The sequence below is a fragment of the Tiliqua scincoides genome, chromosome 9 (assembly GCF_035046505.1).
Source record: "Tiliqua scincoides isolate rTilSci1 chromosome 9, rTilSci1.hap2, whole genome shotgun sequence".
NCBI lineage: Eukaryota > Metazoa > Chordata > Lepidosauria > Squamata > Scincidae > Tiliqua > Tiliqua scincoides.
In genome coordinates, this window is record NC_089829.1 from 13535846 (window position 1) to 13562383 (window position 26538).

Below are 26538 nucleotides of genomic sequence, written 5' to 3' on the forward strand. Positions count from 1 at the left end.
ATGGCCAATCACACTTGCTGAATTATGCACAGACACACTTTCTGCTTCTGCTGCATGTAGCCTAACTGTAGTAGTGGAGGTGTCTCAACTATAGTGGAGTATTTAGTGCACATAAACTAGGACCTGCTTGCAAGTGAGTGCTTTCCGCAAAGACCCAGTGTGCCAGTGGTGATGCATAGGGAGCCAACTCTGAAAAGAATCACAGCTCAAGTCTAAGCAGATCTACTCCAAGTAGGACTAGAGTTGACTTGTTAGTAAATCTCAGGGAAGAGGCACTTGGAGGGAGAAAAAAAAAAAAGAGCAGGTTACAAGGGGGGGGGAAGCTAATTTTAGAAGTAGAAATTCTATTTTCTGTAATTTGCAACTAATAATGACTATTTGGCCGTCTGAAACAAGGTTGACACCCCTGTTCTAGCATGTCCTAATAGTCACTCCAGCCTGCCCCCCCCCCCAGGGATCTGTGGACGAAACTAGGCTATTTGCTCTAGGTTAGCAAACAGGCAAACTATGTAAGTGCTATGTACTCTTCATGTAATGAGTGACCAGCTACAAAACCGCTGTGATGTGTGCTCTGATGAAGGCCAATAAATATTAAGCCTCTTTCCATTGTCAAAGTGAGAATCTCAGCCATCCAGAAAGATTGCCCCCCCCCCCCATGTCATATAATTGTATATAGAGATGGCATGCACTGGACAGCCCCAAATTGGTTATTTAGTCTGCTTCTGTCTTCTGATTGGGTGAAAGTCCATGAGAGATTCCAATAATTAAATATTAGAGAATCCTAACAGCCCAATCCTATGCCTGTCTACTCAGAAGTAAGTCTTATCAGAGTCAATGGGGCTTACTCCCAGGAAAGTGTGGATAGGATTGGGCTGTGAGGCTGCAATCCTATTCATACTTACCTGGGAGAAAGTCCCATTGAACTGAGTTGGACTTACTTCAGACATCCATAGGATTCTGCTGTAAGTCAGGGGGTTGGAGAGGGTGGTAGGAGGGCAGAACAGGGCATCTTTGGGGGGGGGGTCTATGGGTGGATCAGGCCTGGAGGGTTGGGACCAGCCTTGGCAACTTAGGCCAGATTGTAACCCCAATCCCTGGTCTGATTGGCCTTACATGGACTGCTCAGATTTACATCAGGGTGAGGAAAAACACATGCAGCTCTGAAGGAAAACATCTCCCATCATTCCAGGCCCACTGGTCTGCCCTCTCCCCCTGCCATGCCCAGGAGATGGGCTGGGTGTGGGAAGCATATCTGGGATCCTTTGTCGCCAACTGGAATTGAAGCTTTTGGGGCATCACCAGTTTGACACTGAATGTTTAGAGAAGAAAAGGGGCTGAGGATGAAGGGAACCAATCCTCTCTCTTTCCAATGTCATCTCCTAATAATCCAGATTGTTGGGGTGATAATGGAGTGCCAAGTCCAGGGCAAAGCAAGGTAAGAAGACAAAAAGCATCAGTGCTTCAGCTGCAATTGAAGCTGACATGATGACAGGAGGGAGCTGCCTTCCTGGTCCATACAAAGAACACTGCTGAATCAGAAGGAATGCTCAACTGGGCATCCTGTTACCCCCCAGTGGAATCCATCAGGCCCTCCTGATGAGGCAAATCCATTTGCCTGCTTGGGGTGGCAATCCTGTACTCAGTTTCCTGGAAGTAAGCCCCATTGAACACAGTGGAACTTGCTTCGAGACAGGGCATAAAGGATGCAATTCTATGCAACTCTACTGAGAAGGGAATCCTATTGTGTTCACCGGGAGTTTACTCCCAGGATACTGTATAGCAGTGTTTCTCAAACTGTGGGTCGGGACCCACTAGGTGGGTCGTGAGCCAATTTCAGGTGGGTCCTCATTCACTTAAATATTTTGTTTTTAATATATTAGAATGAACACTACCATGGTATGTGACTGCATTTGGGGAAATGTTATAGACCTGTACTTTTAACAAGTTACTGTGTATATTCTTTTAACAATGATAGTAAATGGGACTTACTCCTGGGTAAGTGTGGGTAGGATTGCAGCCTAGAATTGTTAAAAATTTTCCTGCTTGATGATGTCACTTCTGGTCATGACATCACTTCCGGTGGGTTCTGACAAATTCTCATTCTAAAAAGTGGGTCCTGATGCTAAATGTTTGAGAACCACTGCTGTACAGGGGAAGCCCCCTGGTGGCAGGAGTGTGCTGGGTTGGGCATAGATGGTGGTAGTTCCACCTGAAGCGGTGGAACCCCTGAACCCTTAGGACCGATGGCAGTGGTGGGGTCCCCGGTATCCCATAAAGAGGTGGGCAGGCCATACCAAGATCCAGGTCTACAGAGCTTGCGTCCTGAGTACACTTCTGTACTGCAGCGAGTCATGGACTCTTCGCTCACAACAGGAGAGGAAACTGAGCGCTTTCCACATGCGCTGCCTCCGACGCATCCTCGGCATCACCTGGCAGGACAAAGTTCCAAACAACACAGTCCTGGAACGTGCTGGAATCCCTAGCATGTATTCACTGCTGAAACAGAGACGCCTGCGTTGGCTTGGTCATGTCGTGAGAATGGATGATGGCCGGATCCCAAAGGATCTCCTCTATGGAGAACTCGTGCAAGGAAAGCGCCCTACAGGTAGACCACAGCTGCGATACAAGGACATCTGCAAGAGGGATCTGAAGGCCTTAGGGATGGACCTCAACAAGTGGGAAACCCTGGCCTCTGAGCGGCCCGCTTGGAGGCAGGCTGTGCAGCATGGCCTTTCCCAGTTTGAAGAGACACTTTGCCAACAGTCTGAGGCAAAGAGGCAAAGAAGGAAGGCCCATAGCCAGGGAGACAGACCAGGGACAGACTGCACTTGCTCCCGGTGTGGAAGGGATTGTCACTCCCGGATTGGCCTTTTCAGCCACACTAGACGCTGTGCCAGAACCACCTTTCAGAGCGCGATACCATAGTCTTTCGAGACTGAAGGTTGCCAATACAATATGGTGGGCAGGCCATTCAAGTGGAAGGGCTGTATCCCAATTCAGCCTGGCATGAAAGCAAGAGACCCCCCCTGCTGTTTGCTGGTGCACATCCATGCCTGCAGGTACACTGCCTTTGCACATGGAGGCTTGATTGACTCACAGCCATGGAAGGCAATGGTTTCGAGCAAACTCCCAGGGTTGGGAATTTGGGAGGGGGGGAGGCAGGCCGGCCTGGATTCTCTAGGGAGCCAATGTGCTCCTAGTGGCGTAGCTAGAGGGCGTGCAAAGCACTAAGTTTTGCAGGGAGCCTCACCATGGGGTGCAAGCGGACTCTCCCCCTCCCCTTTGGAGCCATTCTGGATGTGGGGGGAGCAAAAAGGAGGCATATCCTGGGGCCGGATCATGAGTATGTACACTTCTGGGGCCCGATCCTGAGCCTGATCGCAGCGTGCAACTAGCCCCTACCGCTCCCCTGCCGAACCATTCCTGGCGGGGGGGGGGGGCAAAACAGAGGTGTACGCTGCTGGGGCCCGATCCCGAGTGCGTACACTCTTGGGGCCCGATCCTGAGCCTGACTGCAGCGTGCAAGTGGCCCCTCCCGCTTCCTTTTGGAGCCATTCTGGGTGGGGGGAGTGAAAGGAGGCGTATATGTTCTTATGTTCTTATGTATGCTCCCGGGGCCCGATCCTGAGCCTGACTGCAGCGTGCAAGGGATCCCTCCCCTTCGAAGCCATTCCGGCGGGGGGGGGGTTAGACAAAACAGGCGTACGCTCCTGGGGCCCGATCCTGAGTACATACTCTACTGGGACCCAATCCTGAGTATGACCGCAGCCTACAAGGGGTCCCTAGACCACCCCTTCGGAGCCATTCCAGGTATTCGCCTTCGTTTTGCCCCCCCCCCCGCTCGGAGTGGCTCCGAAGGGGAGGGTCCGCTTGCACTGGAGTGCTCTGCCCCCCTCTAGCTACGCCACTGCGCTCTGCCCCCCCCCTTTTCCCTCTGCCCCCGCCGTCCCCTGGCTGCTCTGGTGGGCAGCGATCCCTTCCAACCCGGGTGGGGGGGTCGTGAACAGTGGCGCTGCCGGCGAAGGGGGCAGGCGTCCTACGCTCCATCGCCGACGTGCCTGAGCCTTGGGCGGCCCTGGCGAGGCGGGGAGGGGCGGCCCCTCGCTCGGCGCCCCCTCCCCTCCGCCAGTCTCCTCCCCGCGCCCCCTCCCCTCCCCTCCCTGTGCCTGCCTCCCTCCCCTCCCCTCGCCGCGCCGCGCCGCGCCTGGCTTTGCAGCATCCCCAGCCAGCCAGCCAGGCAGGCAGGCAGCCCTGCGCGCCAGACGGACGGACCGGGCGAGGAGGCAGGCAGGCAGGCAGCGCCCCCTCCCACGCCGCCCCCTCCCCGCAGCTCCATGGCCGCCTAGAGCCGCAGCCCGCGCCGCGCCATGGGGCTGATGCTGCAGCCTCCGGGCCCGGGCGCGCTCCTGCTCCGGCTGCTCCTCCTGCCGCTGCTGCTGCCGCCGCCGCCGGTCGGCGCCGTGGAAGGTGAGTGCCGGCAGCCCCGCCGGGGATGCTGCTCCTGGGCGGGGGCGCGGCTGAGCCCCCCCAGGGGGTCGGACGGGGCCGCGGGACGGCCAGCCCCCCTCGCTCGCACGGCCCCCCGGACGCTGCCCCGGCCCGGCCCGCAGCCGGGAGGCCGCTTGGCCTGGCCGGGCAGCCTCCCCGGGGAAGGCAGGGAGTCCTGGCATCGGGGTGGCATCAGGTGGGCATGGGCAGGTCAGGCAGGACCTTCCTTCCCCCTCCGGGTGAGGAGGATGTTGAGGAGGAGGAGGCACCTCGTTGGCACCAGGTTGCCATGGGCAGGCCAGGCAGGACCTTCCTCCCCCCCGGGTGAGGAGGAGGCTGTGCGTGGCCACGGAGCACACAAACGTGGCCTTGGCGTGGCTGCACATCTGGGGCATGGGCTGGCATGGTGGTCATGGGGATGGATGTGGCCAAGGAAGAACACGTGCCCACCGCCGTGCGGGGGTGATGGGCTCGTCTACAGGTTGGAGAGAGAGAGAGAGAGAGAGAGATGCCCTCACTGAACAAGGAGGCTGGGCGATGCCCCCACTGCCCGGACATTGGTCATGCCCTGATGGGAAGACACTGCCATCACTGAGCATCAGGAGTGACCCGCAGATGGTCTCGCAGGGCGAGGGCGGCAGGAATGATGCGCTCGTGGTGGTTTCATCCGGCCCCAACCTTGTGGGTGGGTGGTGGGGAGCATGGTTTGCCTTCACTGACCACTGGGGCTCGGATGGCCTGCTGCTGTATCAGCCTGCCATCGCTGCCCTGTCCGTGGTGGCACATTGCCACCACGGCCTTGGCCACAGTTTTGATTTTTTTGTGGGGGAGGGAAGTTTCACTCATTGACCAGCAGGCATGGCACATGGGTTGCGCATAGTCTCACGCATGGACTATGTGGAGCGCATCGACTCATCCTCTGGTGGCAGTGCCAACTTGGGGGGGGGGAATGGGACAGGCTGCCCTGACTGATCAAAGTTGCTTGTGAGACCCCAGAGTACATACTGTGGGTGTGTCTGTGCCACAGGAAAAGTTAATGTGCTACCATCCCTTTCTGTTGCTGCAGAAGCATCACACACCTCTGTTTCCAGCCTCTGCCCTGTGTGATGTAGCATCAGTGAGCATGCAGGGTTCCACCCGGGATGGAGGTGGCCAAGAAGGTGCAAGGAAAATAACTGACCAAATTCTTGGCTATGGCGGCCAGGACGGCCTTGTCCCCTTTGTTCCCTGGTCTTCTTGTAAAGCGTAAATTGGAGAGGAGAGTTGCCCTCTTTGCTGTGGCTTTCTCTCCCTGGTGATGCTTGCCAAAAGTTTAAGACCATGGCAGGAGATGGTCGTTTTTAGGGATGCTTCTCTCCCCTCCCAGGAGGCCCAGCTCTTTTTTGCTTCGTGGCTGGGAGTTCTCCCACCCTCTGCTCTCTGCTCCCCGAGATCTTGTGGCGGTTATAACCCCAACGGCAGGTGTCGAATCATTCCTTTGCAATGCCAATGGGGCACCTCTTTTTCCCGTAGATCAGTGAGCAGAATTCTGGTTGCAGCGCTGGGATTTTTGCAGAAATGGTCAATATTGGCAAACCTTGTGCCTTGAGCAGGGGGAAAATGAAAAAAAAAATATGATTGTTGCTGAGACTGAGAGAAAGTGGTTTGACAAAGCTTGTGTTCATGGCAGAGGTCACATCTGAACTCGAGACTTTCTTCACCCCATAACCACGACATTACAGTAGGTCTAAGGGCCAGGGGCAGTGATTTAACTGTTGATTTTTCCAACCATGACTCCTTTCTTTTCTAAGCCTGCCTACTTGCAAACTTAGAGCACAGTCCTAGGCTTGTCTGCTCAGAAGTAAATCCCATTGTGTTCAGTGGAGTTTACTCTCAGGGAAGTGTGCTTAGGTCTGCAATCTTGATCATTTGGATGACAGAAATCTGTAGCTGCCGTGCCTTGCAGTGGGGCCAGCAATTTCAGAGGGGGTGCTTCGGATCAGGGAAATGGCACAAGGCAAAAGGGGTGAAACCCCTCTTCCCCCCCCCCAGCACCATGGCACTTACCAAAACTGAAAGCCTCTCTAGCTGTTTCAAGTATATAAAAAAAATAAAAACCCCGTGAGATCAGATCACAGATCTCCAGGCCTTTTTTGGCCTCAAGATTCTCTGAAAGCCAGAAATTGGGTGATCGCTGGAATCTAGAATCCTGTCCAAGCTGGAAATGGCTGGAGAGGTCAAAGAACTTGCTTCGTTCTGGCCAACTACATTGATCATGTTTCAACTACATTTATCACTGGGAGGAAAGTGCGCCTGGCCAAGCAGTGTGGGAGCTCTGGCAAGAGGCAAATTGTGTCCATTGCAGCTGATCTCTCTTGGCCACTTGGCAAGGGTTGGGAGTTGGCGCTATAAAAGCGTGCGTGAACTTGTGTGTGTGATGAAGGCGGAGAAGATGGGTGTGTTGGTCAGATGGAGGGGAAAGCAAAGAGATTGACTGCGCTGAGGAGGGGTTTATGAGCATGCATGGACGTGCTGCCGTCCATTGCCTGGGAATTTTCCAAAATGGCGGCGAGCCTCGTGGTGGCCTGGAAGGACAGCGAGGCTGCAGAGGCGCCATATCTTAGAAGTTCGGTCAAAACCTCTAAAGCCAAATTTTATCACCAGTGTCGCCCACAAACCGCTGAAACCAAATTCCCAAGGCCGTAATAGAGGAGTGTCCTGGGAAATCCGTGTTTGCGTTGCCTCTTGTTTTAATTTTTACCTGAAAACGGTTGTGATGGATTCTGAATACGGTCAGAGCAGCAGCGCTGGCTGGGGGACTCCCCGTGTCTCTCTGTTTCCCCATCCTAAATCCTGCCCTTCCCCAGGGCCCTGGCGAACCTAGAATGGGAAATGCGCAGGTTTAGGTTCCATTTACAAATGGAAATGCGCATTCCATTTGTACCCCTTCCAATTGCTTTTAGGTAAAGGTGAAACGGCCCAGTGATCCGACCGTGAATCTCCCATTGCTTGCTGTTTCAGCCCTCCAAATATACCTTGGCAAATGTTAACGTCTGCTATGAATGCGATACTTGAGTATTTATTTATTTATTTGTCTATATCTATTTATCTATGTACTGTATTAATATCCCGCCTTCTTGCCAAAGGAACCCAATGCGACTTACAACATCAATAAAAATACAAAGACATAAACACAATTAGAAACAATTTGATTCTTGATAAAAGTATTTTATATCCAGTGATATTTAATTTCTGTATTTGGCATTGGGCAGTGGTTGATAGATGATCAAACAGTGGTTGTGTTTGACAATTCCCCTGCAATTATAATATTTTCCTGCATTTGTCTGCTGGGTGAAGTTATTAGCGCAATGGTTGATGAGACATCAAATTTGCTGCTTTTGGTATTTGAAGGTTAAAAGCTGACAGGAAATAGTTTTGGCTATTGCTGTTCTTTGTTAAGGCCGTTGGGACATGAGAACCCCCTGCTTTCATCCTGGATCGAGTACATAAGAACGGCATGAATGTGGCAGCTGTTTGCGGTCCCCTAAGTGGCATTCAGGGATAGACTGCCTCTGCGCATGGAAGTGGCTTATAGCAGTGGCATAGCTAGAGGGAGTATAAAGCATTGAGTTTTTCAGGGAGCCTCACCGCGGCATGCAAGCGGCTCCTCCCCTCCCCTTCGGAGCCATTCTGGACGGTGGGAGCAAAATGGAGGCTTTCAAAGGGAAGTGGCCACTTGCATGCCATGGTGAGGCTCTCTGAAAAACTTAGTGCTTTGCACCTCCTCTAGCTACGCCACTGGCTTACAGTCATGGCTACCATGATGAATAGATGACAATATTTGAACATTGCCAATTTAAGTGGCACCTGCCAGAATTAAAAGAACAGAAGCCAGCAAGGCTGAAGTACTTGGGTTTGGAGGCAAAAATTCTGATGTTCATCATTTGAGTGGTGCCTCTCTCATACAAAGATTGGGGAACCGTGGGGGTGACCATGGGGGTGACGGCTGTGCAACCCTTGATCCTTCCTGTTTTCTCCAAGTTTGGTCAGCTTGTTTTGGTGACTTCATCTACTGTGTGATGGTGTGATATGCTGAGATGACTGCACAGGAGAAGGCAATAAGCACACTGATTTTTTGTTTTGACTCAAACGTTGGTGTGGCAGGGAAGGGAGACGTAGCACTTGCCTTTTTACTGTCACATGCTGTATGCGGAACGGCCTGTGAAAAGTGTTTAGAAACAGCAGTTGCAGCCAAGTGTGACAGCTGGCCTTCTGGCTGGGATTGTCCAGTAAGGGTCCTTCACCCCAATCCCGTGTGACTTACGGCTCTTGAGAATTTGTTTCTGTCCCAAGCACTATTCGAGGGGCCCTGTTATGACCTTTAAAATTTGGGACGTACAGAACAATCCTATCCATGTCTACCAGAAGTGAGTTCCATCATGTTCAGTGCGGCTTAATCCAAGGCAAGTGTGTATAGGATTGCAGCCCTGTATATCTTCTTTCCTCTCGTGTGTCTTTCCCCAAATGCTTTGGTTGTCATTGGAGGCCTTTCCCCAGGTGCCCTTGCCTTTGAAGGCTGGCACACATTTACTAGGAGCTGGGCCTCCTCAGTGGTGGCACCAACCTTGTGGAATGCCCACCCTGCGCATGCCCACTCAGCCCCAGCCCGGCCATTTTCATTCCTTTTTTGGTGGGAGGTGATGTCTGGAAGTGACGGGTGGTTGGTGAGTGACAGTGTTGAGATTTTCAGTTGTGGATTTTGCTTTCCGTGTGTTGTGCTAGTCTGTGGAACTCCTTGCCACAGGATGTGGTGATGACATCTGGCCTAAATGCCTTTAAAAGGGGATTGGACAAATTTATGGAGGAAAAGCCCGTCATGGGCTACAAGCCACGACGGGTATGTGCAACCTCCTGATTTTAGAAGTAGGCCACCTCAGAATGCCAGATGCAGGGGAGGGTACCAGGATGCAGGTCTCTTGTTGTCTTGTCCCTGACAAGTGCCCCATTCGGTGGGTCACTGTGAGATATGGGAAGCTGGACTAGATGGCCTTTGGCCTGATTCACCAGGGATCTTCTTATGTTCTTATGTGTTCTGCTCTTTAAATGTGTTTTGTCTTGCAATTGTGAGCCACCTTGGGTCACCTTATAGACAAGAGTGGAGTAGAATTAATTGAAAAAAATTAGCTGGTTTGTGCTGGGATTTTGGTAGCTGAGACCTTTGTTGGTTTGAGGTGGCGTGTTTAAATCCAAAGGTTCTGAGTTCCAATTCTCCTTTCCCTCCTGCTTGTAGAGGAGTTTGAGAGGCATAGGGAACTACCTTATACAGAATTTTTTCTCTGCCCAAACTAGAGGTTGGAACTGGGCCCTTCTGCTGGAAAGCACATGCTTTCCCATTGAGCTACAGCCCTCCTCCCCCCCCCCCATGGAAAATCCCCACCCCAGAAGAGGCCCAAGACTCCCTGGCTGTCCCTAGCCTGCTGCGAGATCTGTCACTGACAATGGCAGCAGCATCCAATCCAGCCCCATAGCATGTGCAGCCCATGCTTCCTCGGCGAGAGCATTTTGCAGAGTCAAGCGTAAATCGCAAACGGAACAGATGGGGAGGAAACCGTGAATGGGGCCACGTGGATTCGCGGTGGGAGATTTCCCAGGGCTGGATAGAGCCGGTGAAATTTTAATGTCGGAGAAAGACAAAAGCCGTTAATACATGTGACTGTCACCGTACTTGGACTGAATGCCCATTTGGACCGCTGTCAATCTCTCTCCCTCCTCGCTGGTAGCCAGGGATGATGTGTCAGAGCGAGAGGTTTTTGAACAACACACACACCCACCCACATGCGCACTCACAAACCCAGCTGAAATATTTAAGCCGCATATTTTTAGCCTCACAGCTCAAGCTTTGAAAGAGACAGTTGACACGAGTTCCCTTTAATGGCAGAGCCGGGAGGTGAATCTGTCTTTTAACCAAGCCACCTGGAGCACATTAGGAGTGTCAGAGAGGAGAGTCCTTCTTCCCATGGGTCTCTCGGGGGGACAGTCTTGCATGTCATCAGCCAGGCATGCGGTGGAGGGAGAGAGTGGACAGAGATAGATTTTCGGGGTGGGGGGGGGGAATCATCTGACAAAGCTAAGATTCAGGATGGGCAGAAGAAAAGACTTCCTCATGCCTTGCCTTATTAATTTTTGGAATTTGCTACTGTGAAATTTGGGGACGGCCACCCATTTAAGTGGCTTTAAAAGAAGCATAGAGACTTTCAGGGAGGAGACACAGTTGATCAGTGGCAATGATAACTAAGTGGAGCCTCTATGTTTAATAGCAGTCTACCTCTGAATTTTAGTTGCAATGGCGGTAGAGGAGATATACCTTTCTGGGTTAAAGTGCCTTCTATGGGTGTCCCAGAGGCATCCGGTTGGCCACTGTGGGGAACAGGATGCTGGTTTAGATGGACTGTGGGTCTGATTCAGCAGGGCCTTTCTTAGGTTGTTGCAAATCCGATCCTAGTCTTTATTTCTCTTGCTGTGATCATTGGAACCGTTGTGCAAAAATGCCTTTTTCTGCTACTGGTTTTCATGGAGTGGGGAGTGTCCTGATGTGGGGTTGCACAGGTACTCTCAGAATCCCTGGGAGCTTCTGGCACAAGCAGCGAGAATTCCCAACCTCACTTCCTAGCAAAAATGCCAATCAAACATGATTTTTAAAAAGTCATAGTTTGGTTTGAGGAAGTCCTCTCTCTCTCTCTCTCTGCCTGTAACCTTTGAGAGCTGCTGCCAGCTGAGTAAGCCAAGCAAGCCTGGGTGAATCAATTCAAGTCCAATTCAAGTCCATAGAAAGCAAGCACCTTGGGGTGAGGGGAATTCTAGCCTAGAGTCTTTTTTTTTTTGTCCTAGTGACAGGGGAGTAAACAAATGAAGCTGCTTCATAGTGTCTGTGTGTTGTCTACTACAAAGATAACAGACTAGTCCTGGGTTCAGTTTGTGGCAGCAGTTCCAGGTGGGATTGGGACAGATAATAACTTGACCCCCCCCCCCACAGAGGACAACAGGACTTGATAGTTACTCATTCAACCTCGAGAAGGAGATGCCAGGACACCCCATTGCCCTGGTATTTTCGTAGGGCTGCCTCTAGACCTCCTGCCGCCTGAGACTGCATGCCTAATGCTGCCACCCGATGATATGCCAGCCTGTGCTTCTCCCACTCTCCAGTGTTTTCTCCAGGCACTCCCCTCTTCCTCGATCTATTGAGGGAATGGAAGGAGAAGGAGAAGCAGAGGAGGGAAGTTCCTCCTGCCACCATTCTGCTCCCTGATGCAACAACTTCAGTTGGCCTTATTGATGGGCTGGTTCTGCGTTCATGCCATCCAAAGATGCTCTCTTGCCATGACTGTCGTCGTCCCCCCATTCCTCTGTGGTCCTCTTTTTGTTTTGTTTATGGCAAAACTGGACACTGCTGGAACTTAACTTCATGAGGACCATGGGGTGGCATCTGGCTCCATGAGAAAGTTCAGCTGATTGCACCCTTGATTCTCTTAGACATGCTAATAGTCCTCTCTTGTTTCTTTCCCTAAGAAGAACCCTACTGGATCAGGCCTAAGGCCCATCTAGTCCATCACCCAGTGGACAGTCCCCCCCAGTGGACAATCAGGAGCCTCTGGGAAGCCCACCAATAGATGAAAGCATACTATCTCCCAGCATTCCTCCCCTGAGAAATGGAAGAAGTAGGTAGGGCCAGTTCAAGACCTCCTAATGCCTGAGGCAATAGCTTCCGTTGGTCTCACAAATGGGCTGGCCCTGTGCCAGCCTCTGCTCCTCCCACTCTCCATTGCTCTGGCTCAGCACTCTCCTCACCTCCACACTTCCTTCTCCTCTCTGTCTCCCGCTTCCTTTTCCAGTCCAGGGAGTGGAAAGAGAGGGAGGAGTAGTGGAGGCAAGTAGGCAGAGATGGGGACCCTGCTTATCTGCTGCCTGATGCAACAGCTTCAGCTGGCCTCATGGATGGGCTGGCCCTGATAGTAAAGATCTTGAATGGGACACATGCAGATTGGAAGGAGCTCTCCTTGGGTTCATCCTCTTTCCAAGCCCTACCTGAAGATGCTGCCAGGGGTTGAATGCGGAACCTTTTGCAGATTTCTCTCCCACTGTTCCTGGGAGAGCATTGAACCCCAGTTGAAGGACTGTTCTTGGTGACCTCTTCTGGTATCCTTGCCGACTCCCTTCCCAACAGTGATGATGGACCCCTCCCCCCCAAGACAAGTCGTATAAAGGAAGGTGGAATGATCTGAGGCTCGAGAACCTTGCAAAAACCACAAGACACGTTGACATTTATTTTTTTTCCAAATATTTAAAAGCATGTCAGGTAGAAGGAGAATTACCGTTTTATATTCACCGAGGGTTGGACAAAGAAGACAGATCTAGGCTAAGCCCTGGCAGATTGTTCTAAGCTCGTTAGATCAGGTGAAGAGCTGGAGAAAGTGGTGGATTCACCTTTCTCAGGGCAAAAGGTGGCTCCGGGGCGGGGTGGGGTTAGGGCTTCTAGGAAAGGCTGAACAGATGCCCATGACCTGAAGAGTGTCTTTTTAGTCTTCGACTCTAAAAAAAGAAAGAAATTTCAGTGCACAAAAAACTATATGAAAGCAAAATTTCCCATTTATATCAAGGTGAAGGAGCATTGGCAAGCGAGAATACCAATGGCTAAACTGTGTGAGATGTGTAATGTGTAATTAAGCCTTGCTTTTTTTTCAGAATTGAAATGACAGCCATGCCCCCCCCCCCCCACTCAGGACCAGGTCCACAGCATATATTTAACCCTTTCCTGCTGTGATCCTGATGGAAACAGTGCCAGTGAAGCTGCTATTTGCCTGGGAGGGGAGCTTCCCTTGGCCCTAATAGAAGAAAAGAAAAATACATTGTCCCCATGAACCATGGTTCTGATGCTGATCACATACACTCTCCCCCACTTGCCAGTGGGTGCTATTTAAATTAGGAAACAAGTTGTGCAGGTCTGAGCTATGTATGCATGTGAACATTGAAGCTCAATATTGACTACACTGACTGGCAGTGGCTTTCCAGGTGAGGGTCTTTCCTAGCCTATACCAGGAATGAACTTGGGACCCTCTGTTGGCTAAGGATGTGCTCTTCAACTGAGCTGCAGCCCCTCTCTTCACACATGGACCAAGCCCCTAACTGTAGGTGACACTGCTCTCCATGTCGCCATCATCCACTGACCTCACCTTGGAGTATTTTGTAGTCAGGTCCGGCTCATTCGTAAGGCCAGCTGAGATAGTTGCCTCAGGCAGCAGGTTGACGGGGACACCCACCTCCTTGCCCACTCACTGTGCCTGCTTCTCCTGCTTGGGGGTTGGACTAAATGACCTATTAAGCCCCTTCCAACTCTGTGATTCTATGATTCCTCCTGCTCCCTCAGTTGGAAAATGGGAGAATAGCGGAAGACGAAGTGTGGAGCGGAGAAGAATGGTGGGCACTTCGCTCTCTACACTTCCTTGACACATCATCTCAGGTGCTAGGAGATCTGTGGCCAGCCCTGGCTGAAGTTGTGTTTTATGCATTTTGACGATCTGAACTCTGTTATTTTCTCAGCTCTCTCATCTTGGATATTTATGGCCCTTCCTACCAACAATGTACATTCCCTTTCCATCTCCTGCCCACTCTCCACCAGTCGTTGCTCCTGGAAAGCTGAGAGCTGCCAGTCTTCAAGTCAGAAGGCTTGGTCTGTGCAGCTGAGACTGTGGAGTAGAGTGGCTACAGTGTGGGATTCAGAGGGAGAACACACAGGTCCCAGTCTTTTCTCAAAAGCAAAAGTTGCCCAAGACCAGATCAAACTTCTCCCAAGCCTGAAGTGGCCTGTTAACTTTTTTTTAACTTTTCTTTTTCAAGTGCATAAATGCACATGTGCCCTTTCTCTTCAAGTGCAGCAATTTGCATGCCCACCCACTCATTCACCCTTCCTTTCTTGCATCTCCTCTTCTGCCATCTGTCCACCCTGCTTATTCCCAGCTTTAAAAGGCATTCAGTAATTCTTGGTATGTCTACTCAGAAGTAAGTGCCATGCAATTTATTGGAACTTTAGTTCCAGGTAAGGGTGTACTGAATTACAGATCTACAGAGAACCTGGAGAGGAAGAGGAAGTATATGTAAGACAGTAGAGTTGGGGAGGATAGAGTGTCCCATTCCACTCTGCTACCCTACTCCCTCTTCCATTTGGCTGCCTCTCCTGGCTGCCTGGAAGTCTTTCTAAAGTAGGGGTTGAGTGGGAAGGACTGATGGTGGTGGAGGGCAGGCAAGCAGGGTTGGAGTAAGGTTGGAGTAAGGGAGGCTGAGCAAGAAACCCTTTGGCTCAGAGAAAGGGCAACCGAGCAGCCAGATGGGTGAAATGTGTGCATGGGGAACCCTGCCAGTCTGCCACTCCCCCCCAACCCACTGCATGTAGAGACTGATTTTCCCCACCTCATCCAGCTCTGTTATGTGACTTTGGGCCAGTGGATGGTCTCTTGGCTTGGCCTGCTTTGCAGGGTTATGGAGAAAAGAAAATGGAATAAGCGTGAATACCTTCCTTCTTTGGAGAGGGTAGAATATACGTATAGTCAACACATGAGCACGAGAAATCTCTGTGTTTCAGAGCGTGCGCCTGTCTGTCTCTAAGCAGACCGTCACGCACTGTCCAAATGATGTGTGGGTTGAATGAGCAAATGTTTTGGATGATCCTCCAAAGTGTTATAAAGACGCTGTTTAGTTGTAAGTCAACATGTTTTAAGTGTTGCATCGGCCAAAAACTATTCGCTTTCGGGTAGAAAATAGCCAAAGAATACAGGAGGAAACGTGATTTAAGAACGTCAAAAGAGCCCTGCTGGATCAGTAAAGTCACATTCTGTTCTAACAATTGCCAAGCAGATGGGCCTAGAATCTCATAAACAGACTATGAAGATGGTCGACTTCCCCGATGGCTTGCTGTGGACATCTGGCATTTGGTGGTAGACTGCCCCTGAATAGGGATGCTCCATTTATTAGGGCTAACACTGATTGATAGACTTTGTTGAACAAAGCTACCCAGGCTGTCATTCTGTCATTACGTACAGTGTGAAGAAGTGTTTGGGTTTTATTTGATGGGAACTTACTCCCCTCATCTTGAAGGACATTACAGTAGGATTCTGTAGCCAGGGTTTATGTGCATGGCATGATTTCGTTAGCCACAGTGCTACGTAAGAACCTCGGTACCCAGAGATTGACAGCCCTATTCTATGCATGTCTACTCAGAAGTAAGTCCCATTGTGTCCAATGGGGCTTACTCCCAGGAAAATGTGAATAGGATGGCATCCTAAGTATTTTTTGCATTCTTTGACTCTCTCTCTCTCTCTCTCTCTCTCTCTCTCTCTCTCTCTCTCTGTCCTTTTCCTTTCCCTGGCACTAATTACCAAATGTCTTGATTCCTGATGCAGTGTTGGGGGAGCAGGACACTGGGGAAATTATAAAATGGCCCAGGGGAAGAAGGCGACAATTAGCAGCTGTCATTGCACCCCCATATCACCTGGTAAGCATCCCCATGTGCCCTGGTTTATCAGATGTTGGCAAGGAGGAGCAGTGGACCCTCACTGCCTTAAGGTTTGGCTGAGCACAGGCATGGGGGCAAGAAATAGGACCTTCTTGGTAGTGGCACCAACCTTATGGAACTACATTCCTTTTAGTTTTCAGGCTGCTGCTTCCCTAGAAGCTTTCCATCGGGGCCTAAGAACATTGCTTTTTAGATCAGCCTTCTGATTTTATGAAGGCTATTTTGGTACTAGATGTTCTGTAGGTTTTATGGGTGTGCCTTCTTGCTGTTTTGTGTTTTATGGGCTCTGCTGCTCTCTTACTCATTGCTGCTGATGGTTTTTAGTGATGCTTCAGTGGTTTATGACTTGTCTGCATATATGTTTTTGTAAGCTGCTTTGGGTGCCCGTCTTGGAGAAAAAGCAGGGTAAAACTTGCACGGATGGATAGGGCGTGGCCCCCCAGGCACACGGCCCACCAGGCCCCACCTGCGGAGCTGCTCCTGCTGAGATTGCACCTTCCACTGCAGGGACACTGCGACAATCATATCTGTGGTTGATTGAGTGTTCAGGTGTTCAAATGACCCACAGAATCTGGATGGTGGAGACACCGTTTTAGTTATTTGAAGTGCATAAGAATAGACTGCATCTTTTTGCTGGATCTTGGATGCTTCCGTGCTCATACATACCGGTGCTCACTTTCATACTGGTATAACAGTAAAATGCAGTTTCTCCACAATGTTTTTCTGGGATTCTATGTCTTGTTACCCACTCAGGGCTGGCCATTAGGAAGCGGTACCTCTTCCCACCTTGTCAATTTCCACCTTTCCTCCCACCCTTGGTCAATTTCCACTTTTAGGGTCCTCCTTCTGCTTCCAGAGTTCAAAAAGGAAGAAGGTAAGGGAGCAAAAGAGGAAGTGTGGAGAAGAGGAGAGTAGTGGGCTAGACTAGAGGAATGGTGAGGCATTGGCTGGTGAACCACTGGGTAAGGAGGAGGAGGTATTTGATGTGATGCTTCAGGTGGGGTGGGGTCTTGAACTATCCTGCACCTACTAGGAGTATTCACACATTATGTTGTGTGTACATATGGGTGACTATATACATGCGGCCATGTTTTTTCTGTGAACTGTAGGTGCAGTTGCTTAAGAAGTGAACCCAGGGATGAGATTCCTCCAATGTGGAGGTTGTATCCAGGGTGACCAGATGCAATGGAGGACAGAGTGCCTACGCCTTTGACCACTGTATAGAAGAGGAGATTTGGGCAGGTGCAGCTTTTCAAATCCTTCCATGTTGAGCTGTACCTGCCCAAATTCCCTCTTCTATACAACGGTCAAAGGCGTAAGCACTCTGTCCTCCATTACATCTGGTCACTCTAGTTGTATCTACTGTTGTAGATATGTGCGTTGAACATAATGTGTAAATCCGTGCCTGCCTGTACAGATCAGCCATATGTGTATGTCGTAACATGTGACTCGTCCATGTGTACGTATGTGTGACTTGTTATCGCCTGTGGGTGTCATCCCTGTTGGTATGCCTTCATCAAGGGCCTTCCCTTCCGTTGTCCTACACACCATATCATAGAGTTCTGCTCACTTGCGGCTTGTCTGAGCATCTCCCTAAGGGGCTCGGGCTGATTCCCTGCCCGAAGAGGAAACTTCTAAGGAGCCTGATCATGGTCACATGGTGGGGATGTGTAATAATTCCACCATCCTATGAAAAAGAGGAGGAAGTGGAGGGACAGAGACATAAGCGTCCTGGAACCTGTCTCTGATTAGCAACAACTTTCCCATATTTTATTTTCTTAGCAAATTAATACCTGTCCTTTCATTTCCAATATAAGAAGAAGAAAAACAACACCTTGATGCCTTGAATTAAAATAATAGCAGCTAGTGACTGGGATGAGCTGAATTATCCTTCTGCATCCTTCTTAGCTATTCTCTTTTATGGTGCAACCCTATGCATGCTTGTTCAGAAGTAGGTCCCATTCTGCTTAATGGGACTTGCTTCTCGGAAAGTGTGAACAGGATTGCAGTCTTAGGCTTGCAGAGCCCAAGAGCTTGAGCTGCGATGCGGTTTCCTATGATGATTAGGAACCTAACCACCAGAGAACAACAGAATCGGATAGATACTCATTCAACCTCCAGAGGAACAAGATACTCCATGGCCCAAGCATTCATGCAGAACTGCCCCAAGACCTCCTGATGCCTGAGACAGCATGCCACATGATGCCCTCCTTACCTGGTGATGTGCTAGCTAGTTCATCATGGGTTACAAGTCTATGGTAGGTATGTGCCAGGTAGAGCTAGGCTGCCTCTGATTGCCAGATGCAGGGGAGGGCAGCAGGATGCAGGTTGTGTCTGTTGTCTTGTGTGTTCCCTGTAGCATTTGGTGGGCCACTGTGAGATACAGTTGGTAGAGAGGAGCGCCCCTACCAATCTGCTGCCTGATGCAGAAGCTTCAGTTGGCCTCATGTTTGGGTCGGCCCTGAGTGCATCACCAAGTAACAGGAAGTGCCACTTGACATCCTGCTTCAAGTGTTGGCAGATCTTGGGCGAGTCCTGGAGGCTGTGGTACCAGTGATCTCTGAGCCAGTACAGCTATTCAGGTATCCACAGATGGGGCATTTAGGGGTGAAAGCATCTTTCTGGAGTCATTCCTGCCCTCCTGCTTACATCCAACTAATGGGGAGCTTCTGCCATGTCCCTGATCATTCCTGTTCCCTGGGTTTTAATGTCGTGGCTTTGCTGCTTCAGTTTCAGGGTCTCTGCAGGGAAGAGATGTCCCAGGCTCTTCATTTTTTTATAGGCCATGGGACTCTGCCAGCAATTTAATCGCAAGTGAAACCTCACAGAAGAGCCTACGAAACGTCGGAGCTGGGGTTATGTTACCCATCCTTCCCTGTAAAAGACCCTATAAACAGTCCATTAAGCCCAAGAATTTTCCTTTGGCTTAGGGTTTTCCCCAAGCTTTGAGCTTGCTTTGTTGGGGAGTGGGACTAGTAAGGGGGGGGGAGGTTCTCCATGATGAGAGGCTCCTAGAACTCAAACCCTGGGTGGTCAGATATCACTGGATTTTGTTCTTTTGAGGGGGGTGATGAAACCAGGTCCCTTGTGAGCAACTGCTGTTCTCTCTGTCTTGGGGGGGGGGAGCCCGAGCAAAGGCTCCATGCAATGGAGATGGACCTGGGGATTGGGGTTTCAAGCCCCCGAGTGCATGGTTGCGCATACACCCCAAAACGTTACACTGGTGCCTTTGTGCTGAAGACCTCTGAGAAATGTCACCTCTCACATAGAAACTCAGTTGGCCCCCCCTGAAAATCCTCTAAAAATCCTCAGAGGAAACTAGATGGGGATGAAGCTGTCACTCATTGGTTAAGCAGAAGTCTTCAGTGTTCATCCCTGTCAGCACCCCCATGGATGCTGGGGGGAAAAAATCTGTCTCAAAACTCTGGAGAGCTGCTACCAATCAGTGCTGACATTCCTGGCGCAAGCTGGAGCAAACGCCAGACCCTGTCAGTAACCAGTTCCTCTGTTAGAACATGAGAACAGCCCTACTGAATCAGGCCATAGGCCCATCTAGTCCAGCTTCCTGTATCTCCCAGTGGCCCACCAAATGCCCTAGGGAGCACACAAGACAACAAGTGACCTGCATCCTGGTACCCTCCCCTGCATCTAGCATTCTGTTCCATTTCACACAAAAACGCTGAAGTTCATTTTGAATTTCAGGTCCAATGTTAGTTTGGAATACAGGCCATCCCTTGTTATCTACTGGCGTTCCATTCCATTTTTCTCCTCCAGGGATCAGCACATTCCTTCTCATTTGCACTGGCCATTTGTGTTGAGTCAAATCCGTGTATAAAAAATCCACATATAAAAAGGTTGGATCTGTAATGTGCCCAGTGCTCCAGGCTGCCATATAACCATGCTGTGGTGCAGTGGTTCTCACATGTTTAGCACTGGGACCCACTTTTTAGAACGAGGATCTGTCAGGACCCACCAGAAGTGATGTCATGACCAGAAGTGACATCATCAAGCAGGAAAATTTTTAACAATCCTTGGTGCAGTTCTACCCACACTTACCCAGGAGTAAGTCCCATTGACTATCCTTTTTAAAAGAATATACATAGTAGCTTGTTAAATGTACAGGTCTGTAATATTTCCCCAGATGCAGTCACATACCAGGGGAGCATCAAGTCTAATATATTAAAAATAAAATATTGAAAAGAGTGGGGACCCACCTGAAATTGGCTCGCGACCCACCTAGTGGGTCCCGACCTACAGTTTGAGAAACACGGCTGAGTGCATTCTGGGAAGCTGGTATTTGCAATGGGAGTGGTTCATGCAGTTTGCGGTGGGAGATGATAGTGAGCAAACGCAGGTTGTTTTTCCTGTTTTAAATTGATTTTAAGGTTTGCTTGCATAATCTGTGTTTCCAAAGCCATCTCTGAATTTCACACCCCTTATACGGTCCTCCAACATCGGGCTGAGATGAATCTGTTCAATATTTTCTCGTTTCCCGCATAGCCGAAAAAATCCTTTGGGAAGCATCCCAGAGCGAAATTTGAAATGGAAAGTTGCACAGATTGGAATCTACGTCACAAACACCTCTGAGACTTACATGGAAACTATAATGACGGTTCCAAAACATTAAAACATTCGTTCTGTCCTTACGCAGAGGCAGTGAACATACTTGGGGTGGGAACGCCAGAATCCAGCCCGGTTTCCTCGTGGTATCTCTCTCTCTGGCTTACCTGTTTGAATGGAATGAGATCCTTCCTGTGTAGGACCTATCTGGACGTTGTTGGAAAATGTAGTGATTCAGAAGTGGAAATCCCCTTGCCAAAAATCATGTAGAAGGCAGAGAGACGCTGCCCTCGCACTCAGCAAGACAGGAGGAATGCTTAGCATTTTCTGGTGCCTGTTTCCTAAATGCTTCCCCTAATGCTTTGTTAAGCACTTAATGCATGCTAGGTGCTGTACAATGGCTGTGTCTCTGACCTTGCATATTTCTTTCAGTGCGGGGATTTGGGAGAGTCACACCCCTTACTCTGTGCATTTGGAAAAGAATAAATGTTTTGCCCCCCCCCCAGCTCTTTGACACAAGGCTGGTCTGCCCCCTCCTGCTGTACAGGAGCTGGTTGCCTGAACATGCTTCCTTCATAGCTTATTTTCTTGGCTCCATCAGCCTGCTTCTTCCCCTTCTGCCTGGCCCTTTGCATTCCTGCACACAGTTTTCAGATCTTCTGTTACCTCTCAGGATACTCCTCTAAAGAGCCAAAAAGGGCAGTTGCCCTGCAAAGAAAGACCAGAGCGGGAAACCAGCTGGATTAGCCTTTATCACAGTGTTGGATTCTGTAGTTTCTGGCTCGAATAAAGTCCCATCATTTCTAGCACGTTGCAGAGTTAATGAGCGTGTCTTGGATAATGTTGGTTCTCGCCTACAACTGCTATCCACAGAATCTGCTACTCCCCCCCCCCCCAAAAAAAAAAAAAAAACTGACAGGGGATCTGTTGGCCAACCCTCTGCTCAGTACAGGAAATCTAGACCTAGAACATTCCCAACCAGGGCCGGCAATGTCATTAAACTGTGGAACTCCTTGCCACAGGACATGGCATCTGGCCTGGATGTCTTGAAAAGGAGGGATTGGGCAGATATAGGGCGGATTGTCCATTGCAGGTTACAAGCCATGATGATTATATGCAACCTCCATTGTGGGCCCAATCCTATCCAACTTTGCAGTGCTGATGCAGCTGTGCCAATGGGGTGTGTGCTGCATCCTGCAGTAGTGGGGGGGGGGCAGTCACAGAGGCCTCCTCATGATAAAGGAACATTTGTTCCCTTACCTTATGGCTGCATTCTAGCTGCATCAGCACTAGAACGTTGGATAGGCTTGGTCCCTGTGAACTCCAGATGCAAGGGAGTGAAACAAGAGGCAGGTCTCCTGGTGCCCTGAGTGGCCCCCAAGGCATCTAGTGGCCCCCAAGGCCACTGTAAGATATAGGAAACTGGACTGGATGGGCCTTTGGCCTGACCCAGCAGGGCTCTTCTTATGTTCTTATGGCAGGGTGAAGTTGTCCCCTTATGGTGGGGAAGGTGACAGTCGCTTTCCCTGGCCATCTGCCAGGCCACTCATCCAGCCTCAAATGGGTCTGTCAGCATTGCGTCTGCCGACTGACCATCTTCCGGGCAAGAGCTGCAGCCACTGCTCTGCTGCTGTCACCTCCCCGTCCTGATGGCTCTCCAGTCCCCGCTTCCAAATATAGTCTCATGGATCATCATCATTTACAATGTCTGCGAAACAGTCTCACGGTGGGGAGTCCACTGCTTTCCAGGAGCTCTCCTTCTGTTGTTTCCCAGTCTCTATATTTAGATACTGGATATACATATTTTTTTTTTTACCTTGAAGGGGTGTCTTGGCACAGAGTCAGGAGAGAAACAAACACGTTGCATCAAGGGGCCATAACTCAGGGGTGGACCACCTACCTCGCATGCAGAGGACCCCAGTTTAATCCTTGGCATTCAAGTCAAGCCGTATAAGACTTCAGCCTGGAGAGCTGCTGCCAGTTTAGTGAAGGCAGCATTGAAGTAGCTAGACCAATGGTCTGACTCAATAGGTAGCTTCATATGTTCAATTTTTAATTTTCCCGATTTTATACTGCCCTCCCTCCAAGGAACTTGGTGCAATGGGGTACATAGTTCCCCCTTTTTTTATCTTCACAACAACTTTGTGAGGCAGGTAAGGCTGAGAGACTGGCCCCAGATCACTCAGGAAGCTTTGTGGCTGATTTGAACCTGGCTCTTCCAGGTCTAAGTCCAGCTCCTGAACTCCGACACCATCCTGGCTTTCGAGAGCTTTTGGCTGTCCACCGAGAGGCCATAAACGGATCACAGAGCCGGGGTGGTGTAGTGGTTTGGGAGGTGAACTCAGACCTGGAAGATCCAGGTTCAAATCCCCCCTCAGCCACAAAGCTTCCTGGGTGACCTTGGGCCAGTCACTTTCTCTCAGCCTCACCTACCTCACAGGGTTGTTGTGAGGAATAAAGGACGGGAGCAGCTGTGTACACTGCCTTGAGCTCTATGGGGGAAGGGCTGTATGCAAATATGATAAATAAAATAAATGAAGAAAAAAACAGTTTCAGTCCCTGGTGTTTCCAGTTAGAACTTAGGCAGGCAGGGTGCATTTTGAGTTGGAGGACAGGATTAGGCTCTGAAACTGCTTATGGGATCTGTGTCTGTGGGTAGCTGTGCATAAGTTAGTCCCTTGATTGCTGCACCTTCTCTCTGACTGGATCCAGACAGGAATGGGTAGAACTTGGAGTGGAAGCCAGATCTCTCCTTGTCCAAGTTGCCTTTCCCACCATCAACTCTGTTTCTGAGTGTGACCACAGTCCTTTTGAATTGGGGAATCTTTGTCTGCCTGCACCTGGCAGAGGCCTCTGCTGGGGTCAGCCTTTTTCAAGCCTGGGGCTGTTTGCGCTGAGCGGAATTTGATGTTGAAGCTCCCGGAGAGTCATCAATGTCCCCCTGTGCAGGTCCCGACTCAGAGGGGCAGGTGGGTGGAGGACAGGTGAACTCCTAACCTTTCAATACGGGTGAACCTGTGGCTGTGTGCAGACTCCGCTGACCATTTTATGGAAAAAGCAAACTGGACAGAGGCAGCTTTCGATGTCGTGGCTCTTTGATGTTTAGCAAGGGAAGAGCAAATGTTTTTAGTCATCCCAGCATAACCGTCCTCCCACTGACTGGTTGCTGGTGTTTCCCTTGCACTTCCTCACTTCTGCTGTGAGAGCTGGCGTGGTGGTGAAGAGACTGAACTGTGAGTCAGAAAGTTCTGGGTTCAAAGCTTGCCTCAGCAAGCTTCTTGGTCTCGGTCTTTCCCATCCACGCTATGGAGATAATGATGACGCAGGCCAACACACATGGTTTCCTTAAACGTTACACCAATTCCTGGGTATATTTGGGGTGCCGATTCAAAAAATGGCATCCGTTTTCCCCTATCAGGTCTAGTTTTGGAGACACGGCATAGTCTCTTTAGTGAATGGTTCAAGCAGCTTCCTCATGAGAAAGCCTACACCATGGCTACGCGGGTTGCAGTGCCCCATGCTGTGCAGAGCCTGGCTTTGAGCTGCACAGCTGTGTGGCTGCACAGCTTAGCAAGAACCCTGGTGGTGGCTTAGTCAGTGAGAACCCTGGTGGTGGTGTTTGCATGCTCAAAATGCGCCCATATAAATGCCAAGGGCTATTCTTGTTTCTGTTTAGGTTGTGAGGCCTTTTGGGACAGGGAACTGGGGTCTCTCTTTTTGCTGTGTAAGCCACTTTGAGAACGCTTTTTTGAAAAGTGGTGTATGAATACTTCTCCTCCTCCTCTTTGTCCTCCTCCTAATATATTAATAGGGAGAAAAAGGACACCGCTGTGAATGGGAAAGGGGTTCTGTGCCCAAGGCTACCACCTGTTGCACATGGCACATGAGGCAGGGAAGCCGAATCTCCTTGCCACATTGCTGGTCCGTGAGCCAGTTCTCCTTTAGTCTTCCAGCTAAAATGCTGGGCATGGCCTGGGCTCACTTGGCAGAGATTTAGGTCAGTTTGCCTGCCTTAGCTACTCAGCACAGCTGTCTCCCACTGCTGTTGGCTTGGAGGAATCAGAGCACCAAGCATGCGACATCAAGCAAATCCATGCTCCTGGCAGATGCCTGGAGAGCCTGTGCTTGCCTGCAAACCCCTCTGGAGTTTTCCCTACCTGTGCAGAATTTTCCTAGGGTTGGTGGGGTTAAGTGTCCATAACCGTGCATCGGAGCGTAGGATGGCAAAGAGGCCTCTTAGGAGCGATGGAGCGTTCTCTGATGTTGGCTGCCTGCTGGTCAGAAGAGCAAAATGCAGGCAGTCCCAGTGGTGATGGTTACACAATGGCCCATACTGGTCTGGAAAGTCAGGTGACACTCTAGGGCCAATCTGGTGTCACCGAACAATATAAAGGCTCCCGGCTCTGCTGACTTCCTTTAGTCTGGGCACTTGGTAGTGAGGGTGGCCAACAGGTCCCCATCAGGTGAGCCGGCCTTCAGCCAGCCTATTATCACTCAGCCTGCTGCTGAGTCCACCTCTGTTCTGCAGGTGGTGCATCTGGGCCTGCCTTTCTCTCTGGTGTTGGCTGTTTCTGTAGGAAGGAGAGCAGCGTCGTCTGCAGCTGGCCCGTCTTGCATGGTGGGTGGTGGGTCTGGCTCCCTCCGCTGAAGCTGTTGCCAAGTTTTGCTGGCTCTGCTGCCTTGACAGCAGCCCAACACACACAAATGCAGGAGATGAAACTTCCACCCACCCCGTTGTTCTCTCCTCTTTCTAGGAAAAGTTTCACCAGCTCAATTTCCATGTGTCTGACTGCACTTAAAGACACAGGAGAAGGCAAGAGAGAAGTGGAAGTCCTAGTAAGGTTCTTGGAATGGGATGCATCCAATTCCTTGGTAGGAAAGCCCATTCTGATGTGCAGAGAACTGCATTGGAGAACCATTGCTTATGCTAGCTGGGTCTCTGACTTCCCTCTCAAATGCAACTCTGTGCTTATTGGTAAAGACATGGGGATGATAATGAGGCTGTGGTTGTCTTGGTCTCCTGCTGATCCCATTGCTATCCCCTTCCTTGCACCCCTTTTCACCTGGAAGTTGAAGCTTAAATTTTTGGCTTCCGTTCTGGTTCGTGTTGAACTTTCCAGTTGCCTTCTGGCTTGGATGCTAAATCTAAAAATCAGTTTTGTAACTAGTTCAGACTCTTGCCTCTGTTTTTATCCTCTTTGATGGGGGGGGGGCACTGCCTTTTGGAGCATTTCTTGAGCTCCACTTTCATCAGACCACCATTCTGGTGGCCGTGCATTCCCCTTTGCGTGACCTTCAACATGAGCCAAGGGACGTTTGCTTACTCGTGAGTGAATGCGAATGTGAAGTTTAGTTTCGTTTTCCATAGGGCACAATACATTTGTCAACTTGGAGGGAAGGGCTTCCTTCTCGAGTGTATTTGGGGGCTGCATTTTTTGGTGTTGGATTCCTCTGGGCTTGACCTTCGCAGTGGACCAAATCATGGTCGCCTACTCACGAGTAAATGCGTAATGTGGCTCAGTTTCACTTTCCATAGAGCTCTATACATTTTCCTTCTCAGTTGCATCTGCTTGTCACACGCAGCTTCACGACCCGCCAACAGTCAGGTTCCGACCCACAGTTTGAAAAACCCTGCTGTACAATGTGCATAACTATTTAGCATGAGGGGGAGAGAGAGAGAGAAAAAAAAATATTATTTTAACTGATTATTTTGTTCATATTTAAATAGTGTTTGCAGATGCAGTGGCTCCAACAGGATAGAACCTAGAGAAAGGAAAAGCTGATTTTGCAGTTGAAATCTGGATGGCTGGTGGTTGAATCATTGTTCTGGTGCAGTTACCACTCTGGTGGTTAGATTTTCAGTTCTGGATTTGGTTCCAGTCCGTCCCCGTCCCCCCCCCCAAATAAATAAATAAATAAATAAATAAAAATTAAAGAAAAAGCCGGGA

The 26538-nt window shown here is 50.1% G+C and overlaps 1 protein-coding gene across 1 annotated transcript in view; it reads left to right on the forward strand.

Moving 5' to 3' along the window:
* The first annotated feature begins 5025 nt into the window (after positions 1-5025).
* EPHB2 (EPH receptor B2) overlaps positions 5026-26538 on the forward strand; it is a 66423-nt gene continuing 44910 nt past the window's right edge. Inside the window, exon 1 of the mRNA XM_066637446.1 lies at positions 5026-5173. Within this exon, the coding sequence (XP_066493543.1) occupies positions 5026-5173 (148 nt within the window). The remainder of the gene's footprint in view (positions 5174-26538) is intronic.